This window comes from Saimiri boliviensis, chromosome 19 (assembly GCF_048565385.1).
Source record: "Saimiri boliviensis isolate mSaiBol1 chromosome 19, mSaiBol1.pri, whole genome shotgun sequence".
NCBI lineage: Eukaryota > Metazoa > Chordata > Mammalia > Primates > Cebidae > Saimiri > Saimiri boliviensis.
The window spans coordinates 23,881,753-23,908,050 of record NC_133467.1 but is presented as its reverse complement, the minus strand read 5'-3'; the positions used below and the strand labels follow the sequence as shown (position 1 = coordinate 23,908,050).

The 26,298-nt window shown below is 36.0% G+C and overlaps 2 protein-coding genes across 8 annotated transcripts in view; one reads left to right on the top strand and one right to left on the bottom strand.

Moving 5' to 3' along the window:
- Window positions 1-6,485, bottom strand: part of NME7 (NME/NM23 family member 7) — a 148,847-nt gene extending 142,362 nt beyond the window's left edge. For 4 of the 5 annotated variants that reach the window (XM_003928103.4, XM_003928104.4, XM_074390217.1 and 1 more), the window contains exon 1: window positions 6,290-6,420. In XM_003928103.4, coding sequence (XP_003928152.1) covers window positions 6,290-6,292 — 3 coding nt within the window. In that variant the 5' untranslated portion in view covers window positions 6,293-6,420. The other variant, XM_074390219.1, reaches the window with a different exon arrangement.
- On the top strand, window positions 6,470-26,021 carry BLZF1 (basic leucine zipper nuclear factor 1). Of its 3 annotated transcripts, none has more exons than XM_074390216.1 (7): window positions 6,470-6,912; window positions 8,079-8,156; window positions 14,288-14,727; window positions 16,077-16,276; window positions 18,242-18,370; window positions 19,789-20,065; window positions 24,681-24,834. In XM_074390216.1, exons 2-6 carry the CDS (start codon window positions 8,126-8,128, stop codon window positions 20,027-20,029), a joined length of 1,041 nt encoding a protein of 346 aa, XP_074246317.1. In that variant the 5' UTR covers window positions 6,470-6,912; window positions 8,079-8,125; the 3' UTR covers window positions 20,030-20,065; window positions 24,681-24,834. The 3 variants fall into 3 exon arrangements, with proteins under 3 accessions (XP_074246317.1, XP_003928155.1, XP_010337008.1); XM_003928106.4 differs by having other exon boundaries at window positions 6,473-6,912; window positions 19,789-20,008; window positions 24,681-26,021; XM_010338706.3 differs by having other exon boundaries at window positions 6,473-6,932; window positions 19,789-20,008; window positions 24,681-26,021.
- Window positions 26,022-26,298: the final 277 nt, after the last annotated feature.

Genomic DNA, 26,298 nt, shown 5'->3' with positions numbered 1-26,298 from the left:
TACAGGTGAGGGGACGGAAGGAAGCAAAGCACACTGCCATGTGTGTACCTATGCAACAATCTTGCATGTCCATCACATGTACCCCAAAACCTAAAATGCAATAAAAAAAAAAAAAAGAAATACCAGTTTAGAGTTTAGAAGAAAAAGGCACCTGCTATCAGGGTATTTATTGGCAAAACTATTTTGAGAGTAGTCTGGCAATGTATATTGAAACCCTGAAAAATGCACATGACCTCTCACACCCCAGGTATTATTCCCTTTTTAATTTATTGTAAGGAAATAATTATGGATGTCTATAAAAAATGTGTTCACAAAAATACGTTAGTGATCATGTTAACAGAACAAATTAATAAATGGATTGGTTAAATCATAGTAAATGAAAGAATAAAATGTAAAATTGTCCTTCAGTATTTGCAGTGATTGGTTCCACGACTCCTCCAGATACCGGAATCCTCAGATGCTCAAGTCCCTTAAGTCAAATGACATCCATTTATATGTAACCTATGCATATCCTCCACTATATTTTAATTCATCTCTAAATTACTTACAACACCTAATACAATGCAAATGCTATGTAAATAGTTGTTATAGTGCATTGATTTTATTTGTACTTGTTATCATTGTAATTTTTTATTTTTACTTTTTTCAAATATTTTCAATCCCCAGTTGGTTGAATCTGGATGCAGAACCCATGGATATCGAGGGCTAACTGCAGTTATTAAAACTGATCTGGAAAAATGTACAAGATATGGTAAGTGAGAAAAAACAGACTTCTAAACAATGAATATAATAGAATCATATTTTAAAGGATAGATACATGTGTGTTTGTGTGTGTCTTTATATCTATGACTATATATGCAACCAGGATATTACATCAAAATATTAATAGTGATTATATACAGGTAGTGTTATTACAAATTTTATTTTTACTTCTGTAATTTCTAATTCCTAAAAATGACTAGTTTTACTATATTTCTACAACAGAATAAGTTAAATATCTTTATAAATAAATATGAAACATATATAGCATATAGATTTACCTTGTATATATTGGAACTATGGAAAACAAAAGATAAAAGTTAAATTTACATCTATCAGAGAGCTCTAGAGCCATTATGTGTGGCTATGAAAATACATTTTAAAGTGTCTAAAAATATGAAGAAGGCACAGTATACAAGATGAGTCAGGAAAGAGAACAATAGCAACTTAATAAGGCAAAGTGTCTAGCATCAGAAAATAAATGTGAATTAAGCAGTACATTTTAATAGCTACAGTTTCTCACATATAATTTACAGAGAGTTTTAAAATATTGACAACTTTGGAAGTGAAGTAGTTTAGACAGTTTTTGAAAAGAAGTTAATACAAAGTTCATTGGGAATACTGGAGGTATTTCTGGAAAATAAGATACTTTAATAATATGCTCTAGCATAATCAAGAAAGATACCAGGTGAGGATCACAGAGGCAAACATAATTCCCACACTGAAACTATAATGCATACACACCTGGAATATACAGCTCTGCTCGCCACACCTTAGAAAAGATATTATAGAAACAAACAAGAAAAAGTCCAGAAAAGGGAAAACAAATTATGAAATGCCAACTATAAGGGATAAAATTAGGAGCCTCTGAAGTTCAAAGACAAGAGCGGGTCAGAAAAATATTTCCCAAAGTTTATAAGATCATAAATGTTACAGAAAAGATAAAAATAAGCACCAATAGGCCAAATTAATATGGCTAAAGTTTAAATAAGGCAGATCCAAGGAAAATAAAATATTTTGATGGAATAGGTAAATATATAAGATACATAATCCTACTGCATTTAGAATAAAATCTAAAATCCTTCCCAAGTTCCACGAGTCTCAGTATTCCTGGCTCCTTCCTGCCTCTCAGGTCTCTTCTCCTTCAGCCATCCTCTCATTCTGTAGCCCCAGCCACACTAGCTCCCTCCTATTCCTCTAAGGCACTTCTGTGCTTGCTATTGACTCTTCCTGGAATGCTCTTCTTCTAGATTTCCCCACCTGGCAAGCTCCTTTTAATCACTGAGATCTCAGCTTAAAATTCACATCCTCATGAGGACCTTCCCTGATTGTCCTACTCAAGGCTACTCGCTCTTGGAACCAACCAATACTGCATTACTTAGTTAAACTTCCCTCATAGTACTTATCATCATATGAGGTGATCATTTATTTATTCATGTAAATTTTCTCCAAAACTAAAAAAAAAAAAAAAAAAGGAATTAAAAAGTTTTATCATCAAGGAGGCTTTCCCTGATCACCCCAGGCTAGTTCAGATCACTCTATTTTACTACTAATTTCCACCTCACCCTGTCATTTTTCTCTTGTCATTTTTCTAACCCAACTCACACTTATAATTTGTTTTCCAATATCTGTTTTTCTCCATAAATTCCATAAGGTAGGGACCACTCTGTACTATCTTATTAGTCAATGTATAGCCACCAGTAACCAGTATACGGAAAGCACTTAATAAATACTTTCTTCAATAGATGAGTAACTGGTGAATGAGAAAGAATTGGGAATAAAAAGGCAGAAAAAGAAAAGCAAAAAATAAATAAAAAGCTACATGTAAGGAAGATTATGGCATTATATTAACCACTTACTATTCAGTTCTGCAAATATCACTGTTTCCTACTAAACAAGAATATAACAGGCTCTAAACTGCATTTGTAATACAAAATATAGGAAAATAAACTTTTTTAAAGTTTCATATCTGCAATCTATGCCCTATACTTTCTGATTCATTTCTAGTAAATGAAATCCTGTGGATCTTTGGAACTGCAATTCTTCCAAATCAGCAATTAAAGTAACAAAAGGAATTCTGGATGAATAAAAAGCAGATGCTAGCTGGGTGCCATGGCTCATGCCTGTAATCCCAGCACTTTAGGAGGCCAAGGCAGGTGGATCACCTGAGGTCATGAGTTAGAGACTATCCTGGCCAAAATGGCAAAAACCTGTCTCTACTAAAAATACAAAAGTTAACCAGGCATGGTGGCATGCACCTGTAGTCCCAGCTACTTGGGAGGCTGAGGCATGAGAATTGCTTGAATCCAGGAGGCAGAGGTTGCAGTGAACCAAAATCGCACTACTGCACTCCACAGCCAGGGCGACAGAGCAAGACTCTGTCTATTAAAAAAAAAAAAAAAAAAAAACTATTAGGAGAAAGCATTATAAAGTTGGAAATTGAAAAACATTTCATATGTCTGAAGACTCCTAGAAATTCATCCCCAACCAATCAGCAGTGCCCACTCCCTACCCGCCTACCCACAAAATTATCCTTAAAAACCATAACCCAGGCAGGTGTGGTGGCTCACGCCTGTAATCCCAGAACTTTGGGAGGCTGAGGTGAGTGCATCAACTGAGTTCAGGAGTTCAAGACCAGCCTAACCAACATGGAGAAACCCTGTCTGTATTAAAAACACAAAATTGGCCAGGTGTGGCAGCCTATGCCTGTAATCCCATCTACTCAGGAGGCTGAGGCAGGAGAATTGCTTGAACCCAGGAGGCGGAGGCTGCAGTGAGCCAAGATCACGCCATTGCACTCCAACCTGGGCAAAAAGAGTGAAACTCCATCTCAAAAAGGAAAGAAAAAAAAGAAAGAAAGAAAAGAAAGGAAAGAAAGAAAAAGAAAGAAAGAAAGCAAGCAAGCAAGCAAGCAAAGCAAAGCAAAGCAAAGCAAAGCAAAGCAAAGCAAAGCAAACCTCGCTACCTTGCCTCCATTAAACTCTTTCTCTGCTGCAACTCCTGCATTCTCAATGCTTGGCCTTTCAAGGAAGTGGGGAAGAAGAACCCGTTGGCCTGTAACAGGAAAATAAATAAGAGTTTGGCAAGCAACAAGGTGGTGCAGGTATTCTGTGTAGAAGGAATTGCAAGTGCAAAGTAGAGAGAGGAGGCATACTACCAGTTTAACGTTGCTTGGTATGTTCAATGAAAGGCAAGTAGCTAAAAGGCAAAAAAAATTAAATATATATACACATATATATATATGGGAAGGGAAAGGCAAAAGTTAGACAGAAGAGTGCTTGTTCATAGATGAACTTGCGCACCATTCTAGACATTTTACAGTAGCAAATGGGGAATCTAGAGTTTTAAAGAGGTGAGTAAATCAACAGGTTGGGTTTTTTAAAAATCCTTCTTGTGGCAGAGAAAATAGTGGGTTGGAGAATTTCCAGACCAGACTGTAAAAGACACTAATAAAATAATCAAGAAATGAGGAGATGACAAACTAAAATATGATCTAGTGACCAACTGAATATGGGAAGAATAAAAGAGGGAGGAATGTAGGATAACTCTTATTTCTAGTTTAGGTTATAATATAGTAGTATCATTATTTAACTTTGTGTAAATAGAAGACACCAGGAGGAAAAATAGCAAGTTCAGTTTTGATCATGTTAAGTTTGAGGGACCTTTGAGACAGACATGTTCAGGAAAAACTGAGTTAGGCACTAGTAGATCAGAGAGAAAAACTGAAATTTAGAAGCAAAATCAAAGGCATTAGTAGAATTTATGTGAGCAGACAAAATCACCAAAGGAAAATGTAAAGACTAAGAAATGAAAGTAATTAAGAGTAAATTTCAAAGAATGACATTCAAAAACCAGGCACAACCAGTGAAAGGAATTAATTCTATAAACCTCAGTTGTCACAAAGAGACTAAGCAATATAAATTTTGAGACATAATTAGTGGATTTGGCATATAAAAGGCCATTAGAAACTTAAGAACAACTTTCTTGAAGCCACTAAAGAAGCCAGGTAAAAGACTTTTCTCTGTTTGATATAAGTAAAAACACTATGCTTTCAAGAAGTTTATTGATAGATAGGAGGATTGGGAAATAACTGAATAAACACAGGATGAAAGACATGCTTTTGCTTTACTTAATTTTCCTAAGATGTGTGACTTGAGCACTGAGGAGAAGAAACTGAAGAAGAAGAGGCTGAAAGCACAGGAAAGAAAAAAGACAACTGGAAGCAAAATGTTTTGTAACAGATGGGAGCAAATGAGATCAAGAGTAAAGATAGATGGATTATCCTTTAATATCTCTTTCTCTATAATAGAAATACAAGACTGAAGTCTGGGCAAAAATATAGATTAACGTGTAGGCTGGGAGCATGAGGTTGAAGAAATGGCCTATTATACTCCATCATGGTTAGAAAGGAGAAACGAGGAGGACAAGGGACAACGTTTTATAAAGGGAAGGTCTGAAAATGTCTTTACAGAAAATGTGCAAGGGAAAACTGGGGTAATAAAAAGGATTGCTGAGTAGTATGAAGAAACAAGGGGTGGTGGGTGGGGCTCTGTTTCTAAATTCATAGCTATAACTATCTAAAGATCTTTCTATCCTCCAGTCCATTATCCACAAGCGCTTAAAAGATACGGTAGTTAAGTGAATTAACTAGAACCCTGGTACTTTCAAACAGGTGGGTGAATTAAAATCACCTGTAGGTTTATTTAAAATGCAAATACCGAGTCCTATTCCTATTCCTTCAGAATTTCTGGGGCTGATGCTCAAACAGTGAATTCCAGAAACTCTCCAAGCAATCCCAGGGAAATTTCTGTTTAAAAAAAGAAGAAGGAGAAAGACGAGGAGGAGGAGGGGGAGGAGAAGGAGGAAGAGGAGGAGGAGGAGAGGAGAGGGCATGGGAGGGGAGGGGACGAGAAGAGAAGAAGGAAGAGGAGAGGAGACCAGAGGAGAGGAGAGAGGAGGAGAGGGGAAGGAAGGGGAGGAGAGGGGAGGGGAGGGGAGCAAACAAGCACAGACCTAGAAGGTAACCAACTGTATAGAAGACAGCTGATCAAATATATACCTGTTAACGGCCCTCGTACTAGCGGGGGGGAAGTGCTCCTCCACTCAGAAAAGCAAAGACTCCAAGATGTAGGGAGATTCCGGTCAGTCTTGACACAGTCACATAAACACCACCCCACACTCTTAAAGCGCGTTAATGGTAATCTGAGCTTTAAGAATGCCGTGATGAACAATGCAAACACAAAATGTTTGTTCGAAATACTGTCTCACCTTAGGTTAGGAGACTCAATGCCTTACCCTAAATTTTTTGTTTCATTACTCTGCAGATTTAGTATCACTAGCGGAATTCAGGGTGCTGCAGGAAATACGGAGAGCGAGGAGACTGCAGGAACAACCCGTGGGAAGAGGGAAACAGATAATGGGGAGAAGGTGGGAAGGACAGGACAACTCTAAGTGCCCATCCGCCCGAAGACTTGGAACGCTACGTAACGAGGACCCCAGAGCCGTTCTTCTGGCCTACCCCGGCACTCACCATTGTCTCAGCACCTCAGCACTAGAAAAAACGTATCGTAGAGACAGGAAGACACCGCCACCAACACCAGCATCCGGTTACTCAGGCAACAGAACCCCGCCCACTGCCGCAAAGTGCGTGGGACGCCACCGCCCCACCTCTTCGTCCTTAGTAGCTGAAAGGAATCTCAGCTGCACCCATCCAACCGCCAGACCCGTCCCTCCACGCTGTCGCCGGGGATACGGGACGCCATTTTCCTGTTTCCTTACTTCCGTTTGACAGATGACCCGGAAGTTTAAGTGAATATTACGCTTGGGCTCCAAAAATTGCAGTACGGTATTTTATTTTTAAGTACACATCTGTCCGCTCTTCACTTACGGAGGCCTTACACTGTGTGTTCTGTGTTACTTGAGTTTAAACTCACTGCAGAATGTGTTTACCCTTCTCTTTTGGGAACGTATTCCGGAAGCGAAACCCTGAGTAATCGGAAGTGGTTAGCAGTGAGAGAGCCGCTGGATATGTGGAGGGACTGGGCGGGTCGGCTTCTGAATGGAAGAGATCTGTGAGAAGTTAACGTGGTGATAACGATCCGAAGAGCCTGTCAAGTGGAGCCACCTGAAATAGGGATAATAAGAATCTTAGAGGTAAATCCGAGGACAAGCAGGTATAACTAAGAGGTTGTTGGAAAGGGTCGGAAGTCTGGGTTGGAGCTTGGTGGCCAGTAGCTGTGGATTTAGGGAAAGATTGTTGTTCCAGGAAAGCTTTTTCAGACAGAGATGGAACTCTGGTTTCGACTTCCCGGGACAGCAAAAGTTGGCAGGCTCGTTGTTTCCCGGCCTATCGCTTTCATACCTGCCCACTCTCCCTACTTACTTCTTCACCCCCTCCCCTTCATTTGGCATTTGCCGGCAGGCACTGAGTGTGCCTGTACGTTTCACAGAGCAACTATCAAGGGCAGTTTCAGGGATCGTTACCCTTACGAAGGGTTACTTGGAGACCTCTTTTCGGAGCAATATACTTTAAGCGTAGAAAAGTTTGTGACTGTTAAGGAAGATAGTCGTCGGGTTCACTAACTGAGCTGACTTGTTTCTAGTACTGGCGATCTTTTTTTGTGATGAAACCAGTTTTCATCTAGTACAGCTTGTCATATTTATCATTGCAGTAGCGTCACCTTCCTTCTCATATGTTCTCTGGTAAATCTGAGTCTGTACTTTAAGGCAAATGCCTACATTTCTGAAAGCATTTGCTCAGTGTATGTTTCTCTTTTTACTTTAGAAGCTACACTATTTTAACTTATTACCAAAAAAATATAAATTATGCTATCTTAATATTTTTGTCACTTGTTAAACATCTAAACAGAAGCTCCTTTTGGGGTGTGTGTGTGTGTGTGTGTGTGTGCGTGTGTACCAATTGCGTCAGTATGTCACCTAAGAAAATAATTACTTTAAAATTCCTCTTGTCATATGGATATGAATTACACAAAGCCACCACAGTAACTTCACTGCCATTGCTCGCTATAATTCAGGACACACCTCTAACAATTAAGAGTGTATTGGTGAGGATGGTGAAATGGAGTACATATTTGGGAGTAAACCACCCCTAATTTTTTTTTTTTTTTTTTTTTTTGAGACTTGTGGTAGACATAACAATGTCTTCTGTGAGAATGGGATGTAAGAGAATATTTCCTTTTCTAAATGCATGTGTACTAAATACAGAAGCAATTAAAATATCATAACTTTTAAATTAGAGGTACTCAATGAATGTGTTTATATGATATTGTTTAAATTCTTTCATATGCATACATTTCTAGGTTGTTCAGAAGTCTTGGAGTGCATTTTCAGTGGTTAAGGGAAAAAAATGACTACTCTTAAAAGTTTAGAAACCAAAGGTAAGTGGCTTTTTTATGATAATTGTTTTTAAAACATGAAATTTATGATGATGTGAAAGGAATGTTTGAGCCAAATAAGTAGATCTCATGGAAGGCTTGTACTTTAGATATGTAAGTGAAATTTAACATCATTAGTTAGAATTTATTAGGTGACTACTCTTAAACATTTAATGTTAATATAGAGTTTTTAACAACTTTATTCCCTATACACTAGATTAATATTTAAATAAGAATATACATTTTTAAAGATTTCAGTAGATAAAGCAACTAGCATGTATCAAATATTTCTTTCATGTTGTGTTAGTTTGCTAGGGTTGCTGTAACAAAGTACCACAAACTGTGTGGCTTGAACAACAAAAATGTATTGTCTCATAATTCTGGAAGCTAGAAGTCCAAGATCAAAATGTCAAGACTATGCTCCTCAGAAGGCATTAGGGAAAGATCCGTTCCAGGACTCTCTCCTGGCTTCCAGTGGTTTGCTGGCAGTTTTGGTGCTCCTTGTCTTGTAAACACCCTTATCTCTGCCCTCGTATTCACATGGTGTTCTCTCTGTGTGCATGTTTCTGTGTCAAAATTTACCGTTGTTATAAAGGCAGCAGTTATATTGAAAAAGGAACCCAGCCTACTCCTGTATGATTTCATCTTAATTAAGTACATCTGCAGTGATCCTGTTTCCAAATGAAGTCTCATTCTGAGGTTTTTGGGGTTAGCACTACAACATATAAAGATTTGGGGGACACAATTCAACGCATAAATTGCTAAATACAGTAGTCACTTTTTAGTCCTACCTGGCTTATCCTCTCTAATACTTGATACTGTTGACCATTCCCTGCCTTTTGAGATACTTTCTTTTGATGACTACCATGACATCACTTTTATTTTCAGCCTACTCTGTAGCCTTTCACTGTCCAATGCAGTAATTACATGTGGCTATTTGAATTTAAATTCGTATTTTTAAAAAACTAAAAATTCAGTTTCTCAATAACACTTGCCAAACCTCAAGTGCTCAATAGGCAGATACAGCTAGTGGCTGTTTCCATCACTGAAGAAAATACTTTTGGACAACTCTGCTGTAGCTATATCTTCTGCTGCTTTTTCAGCCTCCTCTCCTTCTTATCTTTTAAGTATTAGTGCTTTTCAGCATTCTCTCTGTTCTACTCTCATGAGTTCAGTAATTATCTATAGGAATGACTTCCAAATCTATAGCCCTGAACTCTTTCCTTATGATTCATACCCTTATAAACTATTGCCTACTGACCGTCCTCACATAGCTATAGGCAACAATTTTAACATGTCCCAAAATGAACTTCTCCTGGCCCAGCTTATTCTTTGGATGGGGTGAGTTCTACATGCTAGAACCATCAGTGAAAGATGGAAAACTGTTTTCTAGATGCCAATTTTGCAGCCAGCTGACTTCAGCAGCAAGCCTTCTCTAAAAGCAGGCTGAACTAAGTTTAGGAAACAAGGAAGAAAGATCATACCAATAAATATTGAATTGAATTGAATTCAGCTGTGCTGTTAACAGCATTTCGTAAGTCACCAGAAGGCTTTTATACTATTAGATAAGCAAGTTGGAGACTGTAATGAAAGTAATAAACTGGGGATTAATAGGAAATAAGAGCAATTAAATAACTAATGTGAAAGCAACCAACATGGGGCTTGTCAAAAAGCAAAAACTAAATACAATATGATTAGTCATTAAAAGTACTGGCAAGTCCTCTTCAAAATTAAATTACTTTTTAATATTTATTACTACTTGTTTTTCATTATGATTATAGTTATAAGGCACTTACACAAACATTATTTTATTTGATCTTACTTATCCAGTAAGGAAAATAATTCTATTAGCCATATTTCTATTTAATATGTTATCTGTTGTTAGTGAACAAAAGTTACTTGTATTGCCTGGCCTGTGAAAAGGTGTACTTGGTTGACATTTGTCAGTTGTCTGTACTTCTGTAACTGCCTCAGGAGAGAAGTACAGTTGTTTGATGTAGCAACAGAACTTCCTCTCAGAAGACATTTGAGCAGTCATCATAAGAGGGATGTATCATGACTGCTAGGGCTGTTTCTAAAAGGGAAATATACAGTAAATGGTAACAACTAGAAAGTTAAAATCCAAAGCTTTTCTTGGATGTGGTATTAAAATTAAAAATAAAGCTATTAAAGTCAAATAGTTTAGTAAGAGTAGACCACATAGAAAGGTCTGTTTAAGACATTTAAACATTTCTGATTCCATAAAATAGTATCACATTAGTTCTGTAGAATAATAGGTATTAGGTAAAAAAGATATTCCATGAGCAGATAAATTTGAGAAATGCTGTATTAAAGAGAGGTTATACTATAGGACCTTTCAGAGTCCTATAGTATAACTTTAATACTAATGTACACTGAAATTCCATAAAGATACAGTATGCAACATTGCCCACACTTATTTGACCAGGGAACTCTATCCATAGAACCTGTGGCAAGAAGAATGTTTAGATTCCACTTCAGGAAATCCTGATGTAACTCCTAAGTCCATTGTATATAACTTATTTTACTAATTTAATAGTAACTAACTAAACTTTATTAGTGATATGGGTGACATTTAAAAGACTCTTAATTTAAAATTACCACATGACAATCCCTAATTTGTTTTACTGTTTCATAGCTGAATTTGTGTATGTTCTGGAAAGTCTGTCAGACTATAACCAAGTTAGGAATTAATGATTTAGGGTAGAGGGAAAAAAAATAAAGCAGTTCTTAAGTGGGTTAGTTTTTGGATGTTAAAACACTCTAGGTAGTGTATTAACAGATTAATGAAATTTAGTAAGCATTTATTCATTTTCTCTGTGACAAGGACCATTTTATTAGCTCATGATACAAAGATTAGGAGGCAATCCGTACGCTGAAGAGCTCCCAGCAGTCTAGTCTACAAGAGAAATACATTATTTTTCAAAATATGTACTACCATATTTGCATTACTCTGAAAGCACTAAGGGCTGGGAGGAGGATGAGGTTAAGTGCCTTGTCCGAGGTCACACAATGCATGCCAGTGGGGACTTAAGTTAATTTAACTCAGACTCTGGTGAGTTAGAGTTCTTTTCAGTACCCCATTCTGCTGACTTAGAATAACTCTCATCATAGATTGATGATCTTATGAATAAAAGAGAGATATTTGTTCAATGACAGACTGTAAAATATTTTTTTGCCCCAATATTCTATAGCAAGGGTTGGCAAATTGTGGCCCTCAGTCTCCTGATAATGTTTGCAAACAATTTGATAATAGTGGGCATTAACACTACTTAAGCCAAACATTATCCTGAATTAAAAAAAAAAAAAAATCTGTTCTTCCCTTTATTAGACCTATGTTATTAAAAAAACTGTATTCAATTATTTTTATTGTAGTTTGAATTTCATCAATGAAGATTTTTTTCTCTTATTTATATAAATAGTTATATGGTATCCTCAATTTCAGCTTTTGGTCCACAAAGCCTAAAATATTTACTGTCTGGTCTTTACAGAAAAAGTTTGCCAGCTCCCATTCTAGCATGTTAGAATAGTGACCTTATTTGTTCTTTCCCTACATTCCACCAATACTGAGAGGCAATAAGAATGAGCAAACCTTAGATATGTTTTAATTCATTGATAATTGATCACAGGTGGAAGTGATGGTGATGAATAATTTAAGTATTGTTTTTTGGTTCCCTTCAAAGAGTGGGGAAGAATGAGGATTGATGTTTTTCTTTACTTAAGTGTTACTTATAATTATGGAGTTAGTACCATAGATCCTTGTCTTCCCACTTGAGATAAGGTAATTATTAATAAGAATGTCCTGGATAGTGCCTAGTGTATATGTAATAAAGGTTTCTATGTGTGTCACAAGGAAAAATTGAATTAGGAAAGTTACCAGGAGAGAAAATGTAAAGCCCTGGCTGTTAGTGCCTGCCTATCTATGCAAATTAGCTAGAATCATAGTTATTACTGAGAGGGAGCTCTCATGTAATATATAATACAATTCTGATACTCATAAATGCTCAAATAAGTAGAACATTTTAAATAAAGAGTAAATTGGGGTTGAAACAAGTTGGTTGAACTTCTTGGTTTTCCAAAAAGCTATTTTGTTCAAAAAGAGATTTCTGTTAAATACCTTTTTTTAAATTTTAATTTATACATATATGTATTTTATTGCATTTTAGGTTTTGGGGTAATGTTTCTTTGCCTTTTAAATTTAACATTAATCATTTTGTAATTTGTTCTTGAATCTCTATTACTTAAAATTCCAACTCAAAAATGTTACAGCTTGCCTAGAAATCTTATTGGAGCATAATGGAAGTAACACACCTGTTTTTTATTTCCTCAGCCTCAGTGGGCCTGAACCATGGCTCTAGTGTATATTTTTATTGTTGATTATTTTTATTAATTTATAGTTAATATGATTCTACATTACTTCTTAAATGCCAGAATGTCTTACTGACAAAATTAGACAGTTAAGTTTAGAAAAACTTAAAATCAGATTTTAAGAATATGGGTAGATGGGGGTGATGGCTCACACCTGTAATCAAAGCACTTTGGGAGGCTGAGGCAGAGAATTGCTTGAGCCCAGGAGTTCAAGACCATTCTGGACAACATGATGAAACCCTGCCTCTACAAAAAAAAAAAAAAAAAAAAAAAAAATACAAAAAATTACTTGGTCATGGTAACACATGCCTATTGTGTGTAACACACAGTAACTGTTTCTGTGAACTGTTACTGAGTCTTCACAAAACCAGCATCATAGTCTTCAGAGTCCATGGAAGAAAGCAGTTCCATCAGAGAGCCCAGGAGTTCTTCAGCTAGGGAAAATGCTCTCCGAAAATGCAGTGGAAGTTGAAGCTTAAGAATATTAGTTCCCAAAGCTGCTATAACTCATGATATCCCCAACAAAAATATAAAGGTTAAGTCTCATGTAACTCAGTAACACATGGTAACACTCAGCTATGTGGGAGTCTGAGGTGGGAAGATCACCTGAGCCCATGAGGTCCAGGCTACAATGAGCTGTGATCGTGCCACTGCACTCCAGCCTTCGTGATTCTGAGACCCTGTCTCAAAAAAAAAGCATATGGGAACAGTCCTTTATTTTTAAATGACTCAGTGGAAATTATCCTGTGAGTGCTACCATGCTTTGTTTTGTTGTTGTTGTTGTTGTTTTTATTGCATTTTAGGTTTGGGGGTACATGTGAAGAACATGCAAGATTGTTGCATAGGTACACACATGGCAGTGTGATTTGCTGCCTTCCTCCCCATCACCTATATCTGGCATTTCTCCCCATGCTACCTCTCCCCAACTCCCCACCCCCTCTCTGTTCCTTCCCTATTTCCCCCCGACAGACCCCAGTGTGTGATGCTCCTCTCCCTGTGTCCATATATATGGCACTTTATTGGGAATACAGTACACTCACAGTAATGTGAAAGCCGGTAGAGGGAATGAGAGCACAATAAAATAATTTGGGAATGATATGGTGAAACTGAGGTGTAAGGATGTCTAATCTGCCAATCCAGTGTAGTTTCACTTGTGTAAGCAGGACATAAATTGTTAGGCCTAAGAATAGGATTGAATCTTTTCTTAATAAATGTTTCAGTGTAACGTATGTGTTACTTCCTCTTAATCCTATGCAAAGCATTCTTTGCCAAGAGTTCACAAAAATAGATGACTCTCTTATGATGTAGATGGTTTCAAATATGCATATATATAGCTGACATTTATTTTTAAATAACATTACTGAGTGTCTACAGTATGCCAAGCATTTGATCTTGTTATAATTTTTCTTACCAAAATTCTATAGCCAAGTTGTTATGATCTCCTGTTTGCAAATTAGGAAGTAAAGAATCATGGAAGATTAAATTATTTACCCAGGGTTATACTAGGAAGTAAAAGTCAGAACCAAATACTCTGATTCCAAATCTTTTGTCTACTGAAGGAAAGTTTAAACATGTAAGACTTTATTCATCTTTTGTTGACACATGATTGTTTTGAAAATTACTTTTTCTCTGATTTTTTTGCATTCTTTTTAGTCCCAGTAATTTTGAATATAGGGTATAGCATGTCTTAGCATTTTCTTGGCATTTTTTCTTGGTAAGTAGTTTCTGTTTTGTTTCCTTTTTGTTAGTCACCCTTACTGCCTCACCAATCCGAGGAGCAGGAGATGGAATGGAAACTGAGGAGCCACCTAAATCTGTTGAAGTTACCTCTGGAGTCCAATCTAGAAAGCATCATAGTCTTCAGACTCCATGGAAGAAAGCAGTTCCATCAGAGAGCCCAGGAGTTCTTCAGCTAGGGAAAATGCTCTCTGAAAAAGCAGTGGAAGTTGAAGCTGTAAGAATATTAGTTCCCAAAGCTGCTGTAACTCATGATATCCCCAACAAAAATAAAAAGGTTAAGTCTCTGGGACGTCATAAAGGAGAATTCCATGGTCAGTCAGAGGGAGTTATAGAACCTAATAAGGAACTCTCAGAGGTAAAGAATGTATTGGAAAAGCTCAAGAATTCTGAAAGAAGGTTACTACAGGACAAAGAAGGTCTTTCAAACCAGCTCCGTGTACAGACAGAGGTAAGAAGTCTTAATAGATAAAAGAAGTACTACTCTTTACATCTGGACCTTTTAAAACTGCATTAGAAAACTACATTTGTTTATTTCATAGCTTGTCATTTCTCTCAAATGCTTCCTCTTAAATTTCTCATTGTCTCTCATAGCCTCTAGAGAGACTTTATGTTGGGAACTTATACTCTAAAACCTCATTGAAGATGGAGGTGTGAGGTGCTTTGCACAAAACCACCAATCAGTTGTAAAAATAGGTTACAATTATAAACTGCTAGACCAAAGATTGACCAAGTGAGGCATAATAATTGACCAGTTAGCAGTCTTTGTTTTAAGGATTCATAAATTCCAAGTATTTTTTCCTGTGTATGCAGGATACTTGGAATAAAGAGAATGGTGGTTTAAGTTACCATGTCTTCACTGTAAATGAAAACAAATCTGTAGTGATTAAGTGTGTTGCTTTAGTCTTTGCATCTTAGTAAACATTGCCTTGCCACTTCCCTTGTTTCTCTATGAGACCATACATCTTTTGGCTAGAGCCAAGTCTTCATAAGTGACACCACGGTTAGTGGTTCTTATCCAAATACATTTTTAAATAACTAATTTATCATTACAAAATGTAGTACAAATTTGTGTGTAAAAATTGTAGATAATACAGAAAAACACAATGAAAATGGTGCCACCTGAATCATTCCATCCAGCTGTACCTGTATAACCATATACATTTAGTTCACTTTGTATTATAACCCACTTTTTTCAGGTATTAATGTTCTGCCATGTCACTGAATATAGTAATTACAATGTCATTAATAGCAACAATGTTCTTCAGTAGCTATACCATGTACCAGTATCTGTTATTGGATATCTGTGTTAGTTTTTTGGTCTTTTCAATAACAATGTAAAGAATATAAAACATACTTAGAAACATACTGGATTACTTCCTTTGCTTAATTTTTTAAAAGCAAATTCTTAGGATGCAATAGACTAACCTATAAAGTTGAATAAAAACATAAAACATTCTCTGTCATATTTTTTATCAAAATGTATAGGTTTTAGTTTAATTTTTTTTCCTTTAAGTGTTGACTGGAAGCAATTCGTTATTTTCGTAATTATTTTTACTCTTACTACAAGAAGCTTAGTTTATTACCACATGGACTGTAGATACAGATGTATAGAGAGAAGTAGAGAGATATGGTTTGTATATTGGATAGAACTTAAATATGTAATTTTACTTTTTGAAAGAAGCTTTCAGTCACGGAAGTCCAAATTACACAGAAATGCAGTCTATTTTGGTTAATTTTGTTACATTAAAGTTAGTGATAATACTTTGAGCTTGTTGCACTGATTATGTTCTCTTCTAGGTAAATCGTGAGTTAAAAAAGTTACTAGTGGCTTCTGTTGGGGATGATCTTCAGTATCACTTTGAACGTCTAGCCCGTGAGAAAAATCAGCTTATTCTAGAAAATGAAGCCCTAGGTGGAAACACAGCTCAGCTTTCTGAACAGTTAGAACGTATGTCAATACAGTGTGATGTATGGCGAAGTAAATTCCTTGCAAGCAGGTATTTTCTACAGCAAATAGTATTTCATTTCCTAGTGTTTGCTCCATCAGGCTTTTGATCTGTAACACAAGAAAGTAGACTGTAATGTGAAAATTTCTGATTAAGATCATGAAAGTACTTCATTTAAGATGTGAACTCTCTCTCCCCTGGATGGTCACACAGTCTCTCTAAATGAAGAAGTGATAGAAGGATCATCCCTTATTACTGAGTTCTAGGTTACTGTTTAGTAAAAATACAATGTTTAAGACCGAAACAAAACTGTAAACTCAGACATCTAGTAAATATTAAGATCACAAAAAGCCAAACTAAATTATTTTTCCCCATTTAAATATGTGGACTCCCCAAAATAATATTATTCATACTGAAGGCTCTCTTCTGATAGTTCTTTTGACTATATAATAAAGCATCCCAACCTCTTTCTCTGTATGCACAAATAGAAAATTATAACATTTTTATGACATATTGGATGAGGCTACTCTTCAATGGTGGCGAAAACTCTGGGGTCCTCAGCCAGGCCTCTTGACACACTGGTGATTGGGAAACTCTGCTATGCTATGTAGTATGATTCTTTGTCTCTTTATCCCCTCCCCACCTCAACTTACTAGTTACTGGAGAACAAGATCTAGATGTTGTATATTTCTGGTACTTAGCAAAGTAGTTTACAGAGAGTATGTTGAATAACTGTTGATTTAAACTGAATCATCTAGAGATTTCTCACATAACAGCCAAAGGTTTCCAGGCTGTATTTGAAGAACCATTGATCATGACGAATACATTTTTAGGAAAATGTTTTTTCATGTCTTAATATCTGTGACACTTTCTAGTAGTTGTTTACTCTCTTAACAGTCTTTTATTTATCTTTTAATTGTGCTGGTTCAGTATGCTATTTGGAAAAATGGAACTATTCACTTAGAATGAAACTTAATTTAGCTAATTCTTACTGAACATTTTAAGAAGCAAATCATTTATATATTATACAAATTACTGCAGTATGCAACTGTTTAACATCCTGATCAACACCAATAGTAACATTCCATTAAATTTTGAAATAAAAATTAAATAGGACTTTATTGATACTTTAATTGATGTAATAATCTTCCAATGTCAAAATTGTTTTCATTTTAAGGAACTTCGTAGTAACTGCAGTCTCAGCATTAAATTTTAATATTAAGTTTTTTAGCTGATTAAACATACTTGAACATATTGCTTCAGTTCCATCAACAGAAAACTGGTTAAATAAAATTTTATATATCCAATCAGTGGAAAACATGATGCTAATTTTTGAAAAAAGGGAATGAGATAGCTCTTTCTGTGTGTGCTAATATGGAAAAAAATCTCTCAAATACATTTTTAAATGAAAAAGTAAGATTTAGAAAAGTTTGTATTCAGTATCTCTTTTTGTATATGTTGTATCACATATGTATATGTTAAAATATACATAAATTTTTTTTGAAAAATGTAAAAAACACTTTGTTGATTGCATATAAAAGAAGGATAGGGATCCTGGGCATAAGGAAAGACTTTATATAAGTCTATATTAACCTTTTTCTGAGAGCAAGGAGGCAATTGAATGGTAAGAAAATAATTCAGTTTTCTTTCCTTCTTTAGGTTTTTCTGTATTTAAAAATGTTTAATAATCTTCTTTCAAATTTTGTTCAATCTACAGTAAGATTGAGATGCACTCCAAAAGTCATTATATAGGAAAATTAAATGACTTTTGCCTTTTCATTGTATAAATGAATATTTTAACTGAATCCCTTTAATGAACTCTAAGCTCATAAACATTTTTAATGTTCTTTAGTCAAAATTTAAAAACTGAGAAGTAACTATACTATGTATTCCGGGCTATATACTATGTTAAATCTTCATTAGCTTTTGAAAGTGACAGTCACAAAGTAATATATTCAATTCTTTACACTGTATTATTGGCAGCAAATTTATATGTAAGATTTTCATCTTTTTCAGGGTAATGGCAGATGAGTTAACCAACTCAAGAGCAGTTTTACAGCGTCAAAACCGTGATGCACATGGGGCTATACAAGATCTCCTAAGTGAACGGGAACAGTTTCGTCAAGAAATGATAGCTACCCATAAGTATGGCACTTGTTTACATTCTGAACTCTTCTGCTTTCTCCTGCAATTTATGTTATTGTAGTTTTCTTTTGTTTTGTCTACTTTTGATAACTTACTGGGCATATACTTTTAGTAGCATTTTAAAATAGATGCTCTGGGAAGGAGGAGGACTAAAAAAATAGAAGGCATGCTTTTCACATTCTTAATGGGGGAAATAATTAGTTACCTCTCTAGTAGAAGGATTCTCTGGATTTAAAAGCACTTATTATAGTTGTAGTCGTATAGGTTTTGGTAGAAGCCAAGCAGTGTACTTGTCTCTCCTATGGAAGGAGATCTTTTTGAAGACTTCCTGCAGTATTCAAGCTTGTTTTCATGTCCATATCCTCCAGAACTATCAAAAGTGATGGTCTTCCTTAAAAGCTTTTTGCATTTTTATATAGTTGATTTATTACAGTTAGAATCAGTGCCAAAGAGCAAATTATAGGGGAAATTAGAAGAATGAAAACACAAGGAACCTCTAGCCAGTTTAATCAGGAAAAAAGAGAAGATGTACATTATCAGTATCAGGAATGAGTGGGAGCATACTATAGACTCTACACACATAAAAAATATAATACAGAAATGTTATGAACAAATCCATGTCAATAAATTCAGTAATTTAGATGAAATGGACAAACTCCATGAAAGACAAACTACCAAAGGTTACTCAAGAACAAACAGATAACCTGAATAGCTTTAACCTATTAAAGCAATATAATTTATAGTTGAAAATTAAATATTTTCCACTAAACGAAATTCCAGGTCTAGATGGATTCACTTATGAATGCTAGTAAACATCTAAGGAAGACATAAAACCAAATTTACAAAAATTCTTCTAGAAAATAGAAGAGAAGGAAACAATTTCCAACTCATTTCATGAGGCATTGTCTCAATACCAGAACCTGAAGCGTTAGCTGAAAACCACAAAATATTATCTCCAATGAACATAAATGCAAAAATCCTTGACAGAATTTTGGTGAATCAAACCCAACAATGTAAAAAAAGGTTTGTGCATTATGACCAAGTAAAGTGAATCCCAGGAATTGTAGATTGGTTTAGCATTCAAAAATCAGTTAATGTAACTCACCAAAAAAGAAAAACCATATGAATATCCCCAGAGTTGCACAAATCATATAAGTAGTTCCTATACTAAAAGGTGAAAACTACAAAAAGTACTATTTGTTAAATGATTTTCAGGCAACGACCTAGTAGTTTAATGTATGCTTTCTATAATCTAACGTACTTGACCAGACATCCTAATTTATGGAACTCTAAGAGAGAAAGGTATCAGAGAAAGATGTTATATAATTTCAGAAATATTTTTCGTACTTATTTACTATTACTGATGTTTACATTTTGCTCTCTTACTAATGTTCAATGTTCATGTGTGTTCTATGCAGATTATTGGAGGAGCTCTTAGTCTCCTTGCAACGGGGAAGAGAGCAAACTTACTCCCCTAGTGTACAACCCCACAGCACAACAGAGCTAGCATTAACAAATCACAAGTTGGCAAAAGCAGTAAATTCTCATCTTCTGGGAAATGTTGGCATTAACAATCAAAAAAAGATTCCATCAACAGTTGAATTCTGCAGCACCCCAGCGGAGAAAATGGCTGAAACGGTAAAATATTTTCTCTTGTGATCTGTGGAACTTCTAAGACAGTCTTCTTACTGAAAGGTGACTATATTATCATGGAAAGTGTTTGGCATTAGGAATTAGGAAATGTGAGATCAAACTACTCATGCCATTGAGTGTGTTATATTGGGAAAAATTATTTGCTCTTCTGAGCTTTATTATTTTCTAACATTACTGTGTTATTTTTAAGGACAAAAAAGTAATTGTTTGGAAAGTGGTCCTATGTTTTAGCTATTGAGTCATTGATAGTCCTTTTCTTTAGTTCATTTTGATATAAAAACCACTGTGTAGTAGAATTTTAAATGTAGTAGATTAAATTAATAGATTAGTAGATTAGATTACTTCTAAGAAATTACTTAATTCCCACATATAGATGGAAATGCATCAAATGCTACAGAACAGATAGTATAGTCCTGGATGAATTCAGGGCCCATGCAGCTGGGTTGTCAAACACTCATCTCACATTTCTGTGACAACAACCAAGTTCACCTGTGTTACAACTCCCATGTCTCCATCTGGGTCCCTGCCAATCACCATAACTCTTGCACTATTAAAATCTTCAATGCAGCATCTCTCTCTCTGCAGTCTATGATCTCAACTTTTTACTTTCCAACTCTGATTCTTCATTCTGGCTCCCTGGATGTGAACACATCTTTGATCACATAATTGTTTTTATTCCCTTGATCCCTATATTTGTTTTATCTCATCAGCTCACTCTTCTAGTTTCTCTTCCTGCCATAGCTTGCTTAGACTCTATTTGTTAAGTGCCTTACTGCCTTATCTTCCTCTCCAAGTATGCTGAAAACCCCAGTCCTGTGTCAGTTCAGCTGTTTGCCTTTTTGTTTCAGTGCCCATCAAATACTACCTCACATTCAGCAGACGGCTTTCCTTCCTAATCCACAGAAGAAAAAGAGGACAGAGGCAGCAAACTGCCTGAAGGTCCCGCTTGATATCTAGAAGCCTATCTGTGTGGCAGTTATCTCTCAGAGGAAAAGGTGTCCCTCTTCTCCTAAGCCTCCTCCCCTCTAGGCTCTGGCTTCCCCCGCCCCCAACAGTTATTCCTTCTCTCTGTTGGCTCTTTCCTTTTGGCTTAAGAACATGTCCACGTGTAATTCATCTAAAAAAGAAAAATCTTCCCTCTATTATAAGATCTCTGGATATGGCTTTATCACTTTCCTCTCACATCCAAGAATCTTGACCAAGTTGTCCATACATTTTTGTACTTAACACACCATCCATTCCTCAATTCCTACCATCACTTAACATCTGTAGACTTCCTGCCCCACTGTTCTCAGTAAGTACTCTTAAAAAGGTCAAGAACATTTACTATCATATTATATTGTCTCAGCATTCCTTCCTTGAAACTCCCTTGACCTTTGTGACATCACTCTTTTTTGGTCCTGATGCTACCTCTCTGAGCTCGTCTTCATAGACTTTTTTCCTCCTTTAGACGTTTATGTTTCATAGAAATCTATGTTCCCCTTTTCAAGCTCCCTTCGTTTCCTAAACACCATACTCTGGCAGTGATTTGCTATTTTTGTGACCTTTGTTTCTAAGTTTTTGAGGGGGTGGGGCATCCTCTTCCTGTGACGACTCTTGAAACATACTTTGTGTATTCTCTAGGTGTTATTCTGTTACCATAGCTTCATGCCTGTGACTTCCATCTGAGAATTTTTTCTGAGTCTGAGAGATTTATGTCCAGCCAGGCACTTCCATCTGCTTGTTCCACAGAGAGCTAAAAATAGAACCTCTGTTCTCCTTGCTTTTGCATTTGTACAGCCCCCCTCCCCTAAAAATCTCCTGCTTTTCCTGTACTCCCTCTCTTAACGAATTATACTTACTCTATAGTGCTGTTTTCAGGATTCCATAAAAAACATATAAAGCCTGTAGCAGTTTCCAATATATTATAATTTCTCAGTAAGTGGTAGCTATCATTTTTTACCATTTCCTTCATTTTCCTAGTCCTGTTGATTTTACAAATCTTACCAGGTTTTTTCTAATTTATCCCCTCCCAAGTTCAAACACCTGACTTTCAGCCTAGCCCATTTCAATAGCCCCCTCACTGATATCCCTGCCTTGCTTTGTACCTGCTCCTGCCCACCCACTGCTGCCAGAGAGTTATTTCAGAAAGCCAGTTCAGTCATCAAATAGCTCCCAGGCTCCCTCTTTATTGAGTCAGAATTCATCATAATCTTTTTTCCATCTCCTCTTCTCAAGGGTCATTTCCCAAGTGTCACTATCCACTGCACTTCACATTCCAGCAGGGTTTAACCACTTTTCATGATGCACACAGGCCATTGTATCTCATGCCTGTGTACATACGTTTTCTAGTCTAGACTGCCCTCCCCCAACCTCTTTTCTTGCCCAACCTTAAGAACCTGCCTTCTCTGAATCTTGCTGACAATCTGAAGTGTTCCTTCTCCAGCCTTCCATTGTACTTTGCACTTATATCTATAATTGCTCTTTACCATATTCAATGGGAATAGTTTGATTCTCCATCCCCCTCCCAAACTGTAAACTCCTTAAGGGCTGGGGACTTTGTATTTTTATGTTTCCTTAAGGTCTGGCATAATCCTTTGCATATAGTAAGTGCTCAGCTATTTACTGAGTGAGCCAGTACCTAAAATTAATCACTGCTATTCAAAATTTTGTTTCTCTTCTTCTCTTCGTTGTGAAATTGTGTCACTGCCTACTTAGTTGCTGCCAGTAGCATTTGGTGTAGTTGACCACTCTCTCTTTCTTGAACTACTCTTTCAGCTGGGCACAGTGGCTCATGCCTGTAATCCCAGCACTTTGGGAGGCCGAGGTGGGCGATCTCGAAATCAGGAGTTCAAGGCCAGCCTGGCCAACATAGCGAAACCCCATCTCTACTTAAAATACAAAAATTAGTGGTGGCGTGTGCCTGTGGTCCCAACTTCTCGTGAGGCTGAGGCAGGAGAATTGCTTGAACCCAGGAAGTGGAGGTTGCAGTGAGCTAAGATCGCTTGGGCAACAGGGTGAGACTTCGTCTCAAAAAAAAAAAAAAAAAAGAGAGAAACACTCTTTCCTAAGTTTATATAACCTTTCACCTTACTGGCTTTTCTCTTTTATCCAACCATTTTATTTCACTGTAAAATGTTAGGTATCCTAAGGGTGTGATTTAGATCCCCTTCTTCTCCCAGTCCTTTATCCACCACATTCTCCTATTTAGCAAAACTGACAGCCCTTCTTCCTTAGTGTCTCTTAAAATTTTCAGTCCCATTGCTTCAAGGTGCCATCATTTCTTAGCTAGATTATTACAATAACCTCTCTTTCTCTGTTCTTCTTATGTCTGCTTATACCTTCTGCTTCCCCCATCCCCAACACTGTGTATAGAATGATCTCTCTAAAATGCACCTTGCTTAAAGTCCTTCCCCATCACTTTCAGGCTAAAATACAGAAGCCTTTCGTTCATACTAGTGTGTCAGTTTCCTGCTCCTGAATTCCCTTAGCAATTTGTTTATCTCTCTAAAGACTCATAAATTACTAACATCTTTATAGTATTTGGGAACTTGTTTTCTCTTCTAAATAATGTAAAGGTAAGCCTTCATCTTTGCTTATCCTCTAACACCAAACCAACTTCCATAAAAATAGAAGGATCTCAAAAATTGGAAAAGCAGTCTAGTTGAAAAATAGATGTGCTAAAGTAGCTTAAGGGGTCTTAAATGATGCTACGACATTCTTAGATTAGCGACGGCTCTTTGGGTTTGGTGGTAACTTAGAAGGAAAAGAAAAAAATCTGCAAGACAACATGAATGCTAGGGAAACAGGCATCACTAGCCATTCCAGAAATCTGCTTTGAACAAGTCGTATGTAAGAAAGAGAGAAAGCACTTTTCCCGATTCATTTCACAATTCTTTCCAATTGCAGTGCTTGCTACCTTTGTACCATAACCCAAACACATCATGTGTTGATGACTGGGAAAATATGGACATGAGAATCAAGAGCTGTGGGCCAGACATGTTACCCCTGCCCTTAACTGGAGAATGTTTTTCAGCTCAAGAGTTCCTATTTTGGGTCTCAGTAAAGGAGACAGATTAGGAAAAATCAGACCAGATGAAGGATTAGAGCATTGTCTTGTGGAACCCAAGAAACAAAAACATGGCTGTAATCATAAAATATTGCATATAAATTAGAAAAGATAAAGGAAAAGCCATTGATACTACAAATAAAAACTGATCAAGGACTTTGAAATATCATTTCTATAGAAAAATAAAAACAAAATCCTGATTCTGAGTAGCCGAATGAAAGATTAAGAGGGGAAGTAGTAAGTCCATTTTGGTTAAGGAAAAAAAAAATTGACATCACTTAATGATATAATTGACATATAAAAAAACTGACATCTCAATGATATAACCTCATTTTCTTCTATGTTTTCATGCTTTCCTACCAGTATCTATAAAACATTAATTTCATCATTTAAAAAAATAGGTAACCTAGATAATAATCAGATATCATTGTTAAATTTAGAGCTTAAGGAAGGAGATAAGTTCTTTTCAATCATATTCATCGTTCAGATTTTTTTATGATAGTTACATATTACTGAAGTGAAACTTTATAGGTAGGCATGCATCAATTAAATCACAGGCTTTTGCCATCTATACTGCATACATCTGACATTGTATCTTATTTTCCTTAGGTTCTACGAATTTTCGATCCAGTTACCTGTACAGAGAGCTCACTTGATAATCCATTTTTTGAGTCTTCACCAACCACCTTACTTGCTACAAAGAAAAATATTGGACGATTTCATCCCTATACGAGATATGAAAATATAACTTTCAATTGCTGTAGTCACTGCCAGGGAGAACTTATTGCCCTTTAACAGTCAGTATGTTGGAGGCATGCTACAGGCACTTGCTTATTACCCAAGAGTCATTATTATTTGGGAGCTGGGGTTCTTACAATGCTAGAAGTAGTATCACTTCCTATTTACATAATGTATATACCCAAAGATGTTTTATGTAATAGACTTCAGACTAGCCTTTCTTAATAAATATCTCAGGGTAAGAAAAGAATGAAACTATATAGGTATATTTAAAATAGAGAATACCTTCCAAGCAATATATGATAATTTTCCTAAAAGACTATAAAAGAAAAAGATTCTGTACCTCTCTTTTAAGCACTAAATTATTGTTTATCTTACTCGATATTTTATATGAACAGTGTTAACTGAGGTGCTCTAAAGCAAGGGTAGGCAAACTACAACCATGAGTCAAATATGGCTACGCCCATTCATTTACCATTATCTACGCTGGTTTTGCACTACAACTGCAGAGTTAAATAGATGCAGCAGGGCTTGTATGGCCTGCAGAGACTAAAGTATTTAGTATTTGATCCTTTACAGAAAAAGTTTTCTGACTCCAATTCTAAAGTAATTGTAATAGGGAGCTGGATGGAGGGTTTTCTTTCCCTTTATGGTAATTTTTTGAGCTACAAATGAGCCTTGCAAAAATGGGTGTAGGGATTAATCTTTTAAAAATAAATGCTATATATTAGGAATATAAAAAATATTTTAGAACCAAATTCACAAGTACTTTAGCAAAACATGTTAGTTTTATGCAGGGGATTCTGTATTCTGAATGAAGACAATCTGACATATATAAAAGAAACAGATTCTTAACTATTGACTTTTATTTAGCAAATGCAACACACAAGAATATCCAACTTGATATTTATAAAAGGTAGACTTTTTCTAAAACATTGTATAAGCTCAAAGAAAAAATGCAATTAATATATAGTATGTAATATATAATATTGTATATTTATGTTGAGCCGTCATAAATGCCCATTGCTTAGCCTTTAAGAATAATGAATACTTATATCAAATTATACAAATTTGTTGCAGAAGTGCCTGTCAATAGAGAAATCTTCAAAAGACAAATCTGGTCAAATAATACTAATTGTAATGTCAATGATTTCTTTGGCTGATTTATCTGAGTTATAGTTTTCAAGTGGCAATAAATTTCTCTACTTTCTTTATGGTGAATATTCCTTTTTCCCCCAGAATTATGTGCTTTGGTTCAGGTCTTTGTCTAGCTTAACTACTGGCAATTGATTCTTCAGCCTTTTCATTTAGGATTACTTACTATAAAACTCTCAGAAGAAAACATGAGGGGAAAGCTTCACAACATTATATTTGGCAACGATTTCTTGGATATGACACCAGAAGCACAGGCAACAAAAGAAAACATAGATAAATTGAACATCAAAATTTCAAACTTTTGTGCATCAAAAGATGCAGTGAAAAGGCAACA